The sequence below is a fragment of the Triplophysa rosa genome, linkage group LG18, assembly GCF_024868665.1.
Source record: "Triplophysa rosa linkage group LG18, Trosa_1v2, whole genome shotgun sequence".
Lineage (NCBI taxonomy): Eukaryota > Metazoa > Chordata > Actinopteri > Cypriniformes > Nemacheilidae > Triplophysa > Triplophysa rosa.
The window spans coordinates 14,362,441-14,373,899 of record NC_079907.1 but is presented as its reverse complement, the minus strand read 5'-3'; the positions used below and the strand labels follow the sequence as shown (position 1 = coordinate 14,373,899).

The 11,459-nt window shown below is 39.1% G+C and overlaps 1 protein-coding gene across 1 annotated transcript; it reads left to right on the top strand.

Moving 5' to 3' along the window:
- Nucleotides 1–2,635: 2,635 nt before the first annotated feature.
- Nucleotides 2,636–3,745, top strand: LOC130569538 (nestin-like). The gene has a single exon (XM_057359239.1). The coding sequence runs from the start codon at nt 2,636–2,638 to the stop codon at nt 3,743–3,745; it is 1,110 nt and encodes a 369-aa protein (XP_057215222.1).
- Nucleotides 3,746–11,459: the final 7,714 nt, after the last annotated feature.

Sequence of the window (11,459 nt, the reverse complement as noted above, 5' to 3'; positions counted from 1 at the left end):
AGAAGCCAAGAAACCATTAAAATGATGATCAAATTAAGCACTTTACAAGAGAAACTAATTTATTATCAATATTAATTTATAATTCAGTGATTTTTATGCATTTTGCATAAAAGCCATGCTATGCAAAAGCCATAAGATAAATGTCATTGATTTGATACTTATTGTCGAGCCATTAAAAATCGATGAAGCACATGCTTCTGCCATTGCGCAAACTCACCACACCTGATAAAAAAACATCAACATGAACATGATTACTCGCAGAGTGTGGCAACCCCAGTTGTAGTGGGGCGACTCGATAAAACGCTGGTTGACAGGATTCCGGTAAAATAATCAGTGATTGAAAAAAAAAGATTCTTCACAAAGATGCATTTATTGACAGTCTTAGTTGACATCTGTGTAACCTAGGTTACTATAGCCCATATTAAACTTAAACAGAGAAAAGAAATTTAAGATGCGCATGTAAACATTTTATTTGATTCATTTTAATGTTTAAAAGTTAAAAGTTGCTTAAAAGAAAAACAGTAGTAAATGTCACAAATTGAATAAATAATTAAATCAAACTATTAGGAATAGCTCCGCCCTTAGTGGGTTGCATCATCTCTAACGCTGAGTAGAGGTAAACAGTCTCTCGTCACGGAGCAAGTAAAAATGGCCGCTTGAGCAGTGATTCATGTCAATCGCAGTTCTAAAGTCAAGAAAGTAAGTGAGAAATACCAGATTAATTATTGGAATTCATAATTTGAAGCTTCGTTAACAATAAAGAGTTGTTTAAATAGTTCTAATCGAGTTGTATTGGCTTCAAGGTTTAAATGAGAAGTTGAGCTGATTCATCCGACGAAAACTGCATAAAACAGATTTCCTTGATACATCGAGATTATTTCTGATCGTTATCGATTTATTCTTGGTTCTTGGAGTTCTGAGTTAAACCTGTTTCTGCCATCAACAAGGAATGTTCAACATTGGTGGAAACTAGCGAGCAAACCTGGTTTTCTCGAGCTTGGATAACAGTTTATGTTCATCGAAGTGGTAGGATCACACGTATTCAACTGTGAATAAGAACTGAGTTGCATATATGCGTTCTATAGCCGGAACGCTGAAACAGGAATACGAGGGACATTGAACTGAGCTAAAGTTGCTTGAGTCCCTTCTATCAAAGACAATTACCTGAAAAAGACTCCGATTGGTGTCATTAGGCAATTTACCTGAAATTTATTATTCAAATTGCTGTTATTTTATTTATTTTCTTTGCTTTTCATCCTTTATTTAAATTGTTCTGAAAGGTAAACACAAAGGTTGTTACAACTTTGCAATTTAGGTTGAGGGTGAACTGGTTATACCATATGGGAAAAAGTAATAAGGCTGTTTAAAGGTACCATTGCTAATCAAACCAATCTGGAAATTAAACTGGGTAAATTAGGAGTAAAATAACACGCATTAGTCATTATATGAGTTAGAACAGCTTTACTGTATCTCAGAAAGTTCATCAAAGGGTTATTCTGTGTCTTGTACTGTTTTGTTGCTGTGTATAACTCACATTGAATGCAGTTTATTGTTTATGATATTTTGTGTGTTTTGTTTGGAACTTTTACTGTGAAACTGATTTAAAGGTTAGAGACTTTTATTATGAAAGAATGTGCCGAAGTGAGAGCAATGCAGGAAGAAGATGGCTGCCACACCAAGATTAAGTGTGGAATGTTTCACCTTTTAAGTTCATAATTTAAGTTAAATTCTACCCATCTAAGATTAATAAGGTCATTGGATGCAAGATAAAGTTCTCCTTTAGTAATAAGCGGCCAATGAAGTAAGTTTGTCATTTTTGAAACATGTGATTCATTTGGATTCTGTTTTGATTTCTGTTTAATAATTATAATGAAACTGTAAAGTTCAATTCTAACTTATAAGAATGTAAAAGCAATGTAAGCAATGTATTTTTATTTATTTAAGTCCTTTGTATGTTGTATTTGCCTTATTCTTATTAGTTCTCACGGCATTTATTGAGTCTATGGTTATCCATCTGGTTGGTCAATAAAGCCAGTTAATCAAGAATTTTGGAGCCCGTGAAGTTACTGAGGGGAGCTTACAGTGAGAATTCATCTGCTTTCACAGGAAGAAGTTTCTGACCAGCAGTCTACAGCCAAATCACCTTCAAGTTTCATCACAGACTGAATTAAACAAGCACTGCACACACTGGTAACTAAGAAGCAAGAGACATCCACGGAGTTATAATGACATTCAAATTAAGACCAACAAGAAAGTTCAACACAAACAAGTTTAAGTCAAGGTTGTTGAAATGGACTTAATATTGCCATCTACAAAGTTGCAAAAAAAAGGAAAAAAGGGCTTTGAGTTGCTAAAATATAGTGACTTTAAGTGTAGTGTTTAAAGAAGTGTTTGTGAAATCTTGATCCATCTAAGTAATTGCTGGTATAGATGTTAAGCCAGAAATAAGAGTAATTGTGAAAGCAGCTAAGCGCAAAGCATATACAGTAAGTACTCTGATGTGTTTATTGTTTAAATGCACGTTAATTGAACTGTTCGAGTTAACAATTCAAGAGTGAAATATTTGTTAGAAATATCTGTAAAGTGTAACTGTAGAACTGTACAGTAGGGAAACTAAGGTTAATCTAAGCCAAAAATGGCAGAAGGTAGTCAGCCTACTAAGAGTAGCGAAGAAAATGTAGCAAGGGCTGTGCAACCACATAAGCAGCTAGAATCCAAGGAAGGGGTAGAAGCACATACAGTAGTAGTTGATGATGATGCAACAGATCCAGAGCCACAAAGAAGTCAAAGAATACGCAAGTTTACTGAGAAAGGTAAAGAGCTACACGAAGAAAAGGTAATGAGAATTATGAATCATTTTTGTGGCTCTTATGGAAAGTGGAAGGCTCTGGCTAAAGATGCTAGACAAAGACTAATAGGCTGTCTCTCCAATGATATGCTGCAAAGTCTCATACGTACAATCAACTTTGCTTTAGAATATGTAAATGTTGCTTATGAAGAGTTGTGTCAAAATGCTAGTCCTGACAGCGAAACTCGACGCAGAATAGACACTTGTGGAGCAGTCACAAAGATGATAGTTGAGTCAGCACGGAGTCGTCTAGGTGAAGAAACTGAAGTTCAAGATCCTCTTGGACTCTGTAAGGACACAGGCTCTGTGCTCTCCTCCATAGTCTCTCACAACTCAAATTCAAGCCATAGACGTTCTAGATCATCTTCTCAGTCTATACACAACTTAAGTGTGAGCTCCAGAGGTTCAAGCCTGTCCTCGAGTAAGAAACAAGAAGCTGCTGCAGAAATCGCTGCTACTGAAGCAACTTTAAAAATATTACAACAACAGGAGCAAGAACTGGAAGAACTTCAACGACTTGAAGCTGAAAATAAAATGAGAAAAGCAGAACAAGAGGCTGAAGCTGTTAAGAGACAACTACAAAGAGAAGAGGAGGAGGCTAAGCTACGTGTTAAGATTGAAGCTGAAAATGCTACCAGACGGAAAGCATTAGAGGGCAAGAAAAGAGAGCTTGAGTGCTTGGAAACACTCAAAGGGTTGAATGCAGCCAAGGCACGAATGCAGGTCTATGTGCAGAATGATGACTTAAAGAATGACACAAAAAAGCTGCTTCATGAGTGCAAACCTGTGGAAAAGAAACACGGACCTAAGTTAAGCAGTTATTATCAGTGCTTGCCTCTACAGGAAAGAGCGCAAACTTCACATCAAGAAGGCAGCACAGCACGGTTAGAGTGCTAGCAGAATCTATCAGTTCAAGTCGTCTTCCTGTACCCGATCCTGCAATGTTTTGTGGAGATCCACTCAGATATAGCGACTGGAAAATCTCTTTTCAAACATTAATTGACAGGAAAAACATACCAGTGAATGAGAAAATGTACTACATACGAAAGTACATGGAAGGACCAGAAAGGAAAGCCGTTGAAAGTTACTTTCTGCTTGGCACAGAATCAGCTTATCATGCAGCATGGGATATTCTAGAAGAAAGATATGGAAATCCTTTTGTCATTGCTAAAGCCTTCAGAGACAAGCTTAATTCATGTTCAAAGATCGGTTCTAAGGACAATGTTGAGCTGAGGGAATTCACTGACTTTCTCAGAGGCTGTGGAGCAGCTATGCCTCAAATTAAGAGTCTTGAAGTCCTTAACGATTGTAATGAGAATCAGAAAATCCTCTCAAAGCTTCCTGATTGGTTAGCAACAAGGTGGAATCGTCAGGTTATCGAAATCATAGAAGAAACCAAGACCTTTCCCTCATTCAGTCAGTTTGTGAAATTCCTTACAAAGGAAGCTAAAATCGCTTGCAACCCAGTGACGTCTCTTCATGCTCTGAAATTTAATGATGCTGGAAATGCAAAGGTGTCAAGAAATACAGATAGCAGAGCAAAGGTGTTAACAGTTCAGTCCAGTGAGAACACTAACATTGCAAAGTGTGAATTCTGTGAGAAACCAGGGCATGGTATTCACAAATGTCGTAAATTAGCAGAGAAGAGTGTCGCAGAGCGAATTAAGTTTGTTCAAATTAATAAGTTATGCTTTGGATGTTTGAAACCTGGCCATCGCTCGAGGAACTGTGAAAGCAGAAATGTCTGTGAGAAATGTCAAAAGAAACACCCATCGTGTCTACATGAAGACCACATCAAAGCAGCAAAGAACTTCCAACAATTTGAACAATCTAAAGAGAAGCTGAAGGAAAGAAAGTCAGAACTGGAACAGAATAAAGAGGCTATAAGTGAAGCAACATCCAACAGAGTTGTACAGGATATGAACAATACCCAAACCTCTACAATTGTACCAATATGGATCTCAACAACCAGGGAACCAAATTATGAAGTTCTGGTTTACGCGCTTCTTGACACACAGAGCGACACTACTTTCATACTAGAAGAAATCGCTCAAACTCTTGACGCAAAGAAGGAATCTGTGCAGCTAAAACTCTCAACGATGGTATCTAAGAGTACATTTGTTCCATGTCAGAAGATAGCTGGTCTAGAAGTAAGAGGATTTTATTCAGATCAGAAAATCTCTTTGCCAGTAACTTATACCAGAGAGTTCATTCCTGGAAACAGAGCTCATATTCCTACACCCAAAACAGCAAAGGCATGGCCTCATCTAGCTCATATAGCTGAGAAGCTTGCACCTCAACAAGTCTGTGACATTGGGCTTCTAATTGGCTACAACTGACCACAAGCTCTTCTGCCTAGAGAAATTGTATCTGGCAAGGGAAATCAGCCATTTGCTCAAAGGACAGATCTAGGATGGAGCATCATAGGCTGTGGTAATTCCACTGTAGATTATGGTGATACCATTGGAGTGAGTCATCACATTATGGTGAAATCGGTAATGCCAAGTCTGCCATCGTCCTTCAGTCTCACAAGTGAAGTTCAGTACATCTGCAGAACACAGATCAAGGAGATAATCTCTCCACCAAATGTCATTAAAGCCCTTGAGTCTGACTTCAATGAAAAGGTATCAGAGAATGGCTGTATATCTCAGGAGGATCTACTGTTCCTTGAGAAAATGAAGGAAGGCATCAAGTACAGGGCAGATGGTCATTATGAAATGCCTTTGCCTTTCAAGGAAGACAAACCAGATTTACCCAACAACAAAGGAAGCGCTATGCACCGTCTTAAATGCTTAGAAAAAAGGCTAAAAAGAGACGAGAGATATTACAGGGATTATGTAGCCTTTATGGATGAAACATTAGCTCGAGGGGATGCAGAAAGGGTACCAGCTAAAGAAACTGATAAGCAACCTGCTTGGTACATTCCCCACCATGGGGTTTATCATCCTCAAAAACCTGGAAAAATATGTGTGGTCTTTGACTGTTCAGCAAAGTTCCAAGGTATGTCCCTTAATGACCATCTGTTAGTCGGTCCAGAGTTAACAAAAGCCCTTGTAGGTGTTCTCTGTCGTTTTCGCAAGGGATCAGTGGCAGTAATGTGTGACATTGAGCGCATGTTTCACCAGTTCCGTGTGAAAGCAGATGACCAAGATTACTTAAGATTTCTTTGGTGGGAAAAGGGAGATCTAGAATCTGAGCCACTGGTCTACAGGATGAAAGTACACCTGTTTGGTGCTGCCTCATCGCCCGGGTGCGCCAATTATGGACTCAAGCATATTGCTGCCCAAGGTCAAGGTTCCTTCAGCAATGCCACTATTAGTTTCATCGAAAAGGATTTCTACGTTGATGATGGATTGACAAGTGTCTCAACGGTGGATGAAGCTATCCAGCTGATATAGGAAGCGAGAGAGCTCTGTAGTACAGGAAAGCTACGTTTACACAAATTTGTGTCAAACAACCAAGAAGTGAAAGCATCAATTCCTCAGGAAGAATGTGCGGAGAGTGTTGTGGATCATGACTTGGCTTTGGGAGAGCTTCAGATGGAGAGGGCACTCGGTGTGAAATGGTGTGTCACATCTGACAGTTTCCAGTTTCGAGTATTAGTTAAGGAACAACCACTCAGTAGAAGAGGGGTCTTGTCCACTGTGGCCTCAGTTTACAACCCATTCGGGTTTGCAGCACCCTTCATCCTAGTTGGTAAGCGAATACTACAACAGATGTGTCAAGACAAAGTTGATTGGGATGAGCCACTTAAGGATGACTTGCAGCCAAAGTGGAACTCCTGGCTCTTGGATCTTCAGAATTTGGCAGCTATGAAGATTCAGCGATGTTATTTGCCATCAACCTTTCAGGAAGTTCAGAGTTACGAGCTTCATCATTTCTGTGATGCTAGTGCTTCAGGTTATGGAGAATGCACATATCTCAGAGCAATTGACCCAGCAGGGCATGTTCATTGCTCATTGGTTATGGCCAAAGCCAGAGTTGCTCCTAAAATCACAACTATTCCTAGGTTGGAGTTAATGGCAGCAGTGGTGGCTGTACAAACGAGTGACTTTCTCAGGAAAGAGCTAGAAATAGACAACCTACATGAGTACTTTTGGACAGATTCAAAGGTCGTCCTTGGGTACATTAACAACGATGCCATAAGATTTCATGTCTTTGTGGCCAACCGCATACAACGTATACAGCAAAGCACAGACACTACACAATGGAGATACGTGACCTCAGAAGACAACCCTGCTGATCACGCATCCAGAGGACTTACATCAGAAGAGCTCGTATCTTCCAACTGGTTTAAAGGGCCAAAGTTTCTGTGGCAAAGTGAATTACCCAAAGATGATAAGGTGGGAGGCATAATAGTACATGATCCAGAGCTAAAAAAGATCCAAGTTCATAAAATCCAAGCGAAGGAGAAAGCTTCGTTGCTTGAACGTCTTCATAAATTTTCTGAATGGACCAGAGTTGTAAAAGCTATTGCGAGACTTATGCGACGCGCCAAGGAGATCAAAGGTTTAAGTCCAAGAGTTCAGGAACCACCAGTATTGAAGAAAGGAAGGAAGCAGAGCTCACCATTATCAAAATGGTGCAACAATCAGCCTTTGATGATGAGATTCAAAGTCTCAAACAACGGAAGGAGATTAAATCCAGTAACCAAAGAAACAAACTGCATCGTCTAAATCCCTTCTTGGACGAATATGGTATCCTCAGGGTGGGAGGTCGCTTGAGACATTCGGCATTGCATCCTCACGTGAAACATCCAGCAATTCTCCCTAAAGATAGTTACATATCAACATTGCTCGTCAAATACTATCATGAAAGGGTGCATCACCAGGGAAGAGGAATGACAGTAAATGAATTGCGATCCAATGGTTTCTGGATTGTAGGATGCAGCAAGGCAGTGTCTTAGTATATCTACAAATGCACTAAATGCAGAAAATTTAGAAGAAGCACTGAAGAGCAAATGATGGCAGATCTCCCTCAGGATTGCATGGAAACAACGCCTCCTTTTACATACTGCGGGATGTATTGTTTCGGTCCGTTCTACATTAAAGAAGGAAGAAAGGAACTAAAGCGTTATGGGCTTCTACTTACTTGTATGTGTTCCCGAGCTGTACATGTTGAAATGCTGGATGATTTATCTACAGATGCCTTCATTAATGCCTTACGTGCTTTCATTGCCATACGCGGCGGGCCTGTACACCAATTGAGATCGGACCAGGGCACTAATTTTGTTGGTGCGAGACAAGAGTTTGCTGATGCACTAGCGAAAATGGAGAAAAAACCTTTAAGGAGTTTGGCTGTGAATTCATCATGAATGCCCCATCTGCCAGCCATAGAGGAGGTACATGGGAGAGACAAATTCGGACAATAAGAAGTGTTTTGACATCCATTCTTGATCTGGCAACACAATGATTGGATGGTGCCTCTCTGAGAACATTTCTCTATGAAGCCATGGCTGTTGTGAACAGCAGACCCTTAACTACAGAGACTCTTAATGATCCATCAGGTCCGCAGCCACTAACACCTAACCACATCTTGACAATGAAGTCTTCGATAATTTTACCACCACCTGGAAACTTTGTAAAGGATGATCTATATCTTCGTAAGAGGTGGCGTAAAGTGCAGTATTTGGTTAATGAGTTTTGGTCACGATGGAGAAAAGAATATCTTCTAAACCTCCAAACCAGGCAGAAATGGCACAAGAGCCGTAGAAATACGAAAGTCAATGACATTGTCATTCTGAAAGATGATACAGCTCCACGCAGTCAGCAAAGGTAACAGAGGTCTACCCTAGTACAGATGGCCATGTGAGAACAGTAAAGTTATTGATGAGCGATTCTACACTGAACGATAAAGGAAAACGTGTCACTAAACCAACCTACCTTGAAAGGCCCATTCAGAAGATTGTTACCTTAATTGAAGCAGATTGAGAATTTACACTGTGCCTTCCTTTCCTTGGATTAGTTATCATATTCCTGATTAGGAATTATATCCCTAAATTATAAAAATCATAAAAGTGATTTGGTGGGAGTATAACTGACATTAAATGCAGTTTATTGTTTATGATATTTTGTGTGTTTTGTTTGGAACTTTTACTGTGAAACTCATTTAAAGGTTAGAGACTTTTATTATGAAAGAATGTGCCGAAGTGAGAGCAATGCAGGAAGAAGATGGCTGCCACACCAGGATTAAGTGTGGAATGTTTCACCTTTTAAGTTCATAATTTAAGTTAAATTCTACCCATCTAAGATTAATAAGGTCATTGGATGCAAGATAAAGTTCTCCTTTAGTAATAAGCGGCCAATGAAGTAAGTTTGTAATTTTTGAAACATGTGATTCATTTGGATTCTGTTTCGGTTTCTGTTTAATAATTATAATGAAACCGTAAAGTTCAATTCTATCTTATAAGAATGTAAAAGCAATGTAAGCAATGTATTTTTATTTATTTAAGTCCTTTGTATGTTGTATTTGTCTTATTCTTATTAGTTCTCACGGCATTTATTGAGTCTATGGTTATCCATATCTGGCTGGTCAATAAAGCCAGTTAATCAAGAATTTTGGAGCCTGTGAAGTTACTGAGGGGAGCTGTCATTTTATTTCTGTTGTTGGCTTTCCCAACGGAAGAAAGTTAAGGCAAACAAAGAATATTAATCTTCTCAACTAAGGTTTTGTCTCCTGTCATCATTTCCCTCGTCTTGCTGCAACGCTGGCTCAAGAGCGAATATTGTCTTCTGATTTAGTCCAAAGCGCTAGAAAGTGGTCTATGCACGTGTGTTACATCTGCACCACTTATTCTTGGCAATGTTATCTGTATAAATGGTCTAAAGGAACAAAAAATAAGCATAATTACAACCATATATACTGAGAACCTATTTACACGCTGACATGATACACAAATATATGCAAATAAATATCAGACAATCAATCTGCATCATTACGGAAATAGCACCTAATCAATGCAAATAGGCATGGTGTAGTTGGGCAATAACAAGTTACAAATATAAACACAGGTGTGACACAGTATAGTATGCTGCAAATGCTATTTAGCGCATTTCTCTAGCGGCAAATTACGGACGCCACGGTGCTCAACTCTCGCCGATGGTAACCACGAAGATCGCCGGACATCAATACATGTACTAGGTAACAAACATATGCACGGATTTAGTTACAGGAAGGCATGAAACGCCAATTAACAGAGCGTAGACAAGTGTCTTCCTGTGCAACACTTATATCAGTCCGTGTGGATAACAACTTTGGTACCCAGGACAGGTTGTACCAGTAAAAAAAATACAAACGGCAGAGAAAGTTTATTCATTAAGCCTGTTCTCATATCAGTTACTTCGGCTCTACACTGCATGTTGCTCAAGCTGTATAAACGCAGATGCATACATGCTGCTGCCAATAGCTTAATATTAGCTCAAGCATACAATGCAAGACTGCTAACATAAAACATATTTGAACTTGATACATGGTTGCTCCATTTTTTATAAATTATGCAGACCACATATTATGCACAGCGAGTAAGTAAGGAGTAAAAGATAAAAAATTCAACAATTTGGTCTCAAAAAATTCCAATCTGGTCTCAGAGCGGGTCATTGTATGGAGACCGCTCTGCTAAAAGTGTTAAATGATCTATTGCTAGCGGCTGATTCCCGGGATGGCTGAAGTTTTAATCATGTTGCTTTTGAAATAAATTCTTTGTAACAGCTGCTTTGTAACAATGAAAATTGTAAAAGCGCTATATAAATAAAGATGAGTTGAGTTTGAAACTGTAGATCATTCGATTCTGTTAAATCGGTTGGAGTGTGAGGTGGGGTTCGGGGAACCCGAAGTCCTATATTAAGGATAGAACATTCTTTGTTAATTTAGAAAATGTTTCATCCTCTCGATTTTGAGTCCTATACTTTTTTCACTTTATATGTACCCGTTGGGATCCATTTGCCATCTCCACAACATTTCTTATCATATGTATGCAGACGACACCCAGATCTATCTTCCACTTAAGGTTGGAAAGGAAAATTCTTTACAGACCCTGTTGCAATGTCTCGATGAGGTTAAAGGTTGGCTTTCCAATCATTTTCTTCAGCTCAATGGAAAGAAATCTGAGATCATATTATTCGGTCCCTCTAAGGCTAAAGAGAAGATATCCAATGCTCTTGCTCCCTTAAAAATGACAATGAAAGACAGTGTGAGAAATCTTGGCGTGATTCATCTCTCAGTTTTGATGAACAGATAAATTCAGTTGTAAGAAGCAATTTTTATCAGCTTAGAATTATCTCTAAACTAAAACCTTTTGAGTTTTAGAGATCTGGAGATTGTTATCCATGCTTTTATTACCTCGCGACTGGACTACTGTAACTCACTTTATGTAAGGATTTGTCAACAGCAACTCTCTCGACTGCAGCTCGAGCAGAATGCCGCAGCTAGGCTTCTGACTGGCAAAAAAAGGAAACACATTAACCCGGTGTTATCGTCTCTCCACTGGCTTCCAGTCAAGTATAGGATTGATTTTAAGATTTTATTATGGGTTTAAAGCGTTACACAACTTGTCCCCAAATAAAAATGTGTGATTTCTTAGGGTCTTACACACCAGCTAGGTCACTTAGATCAG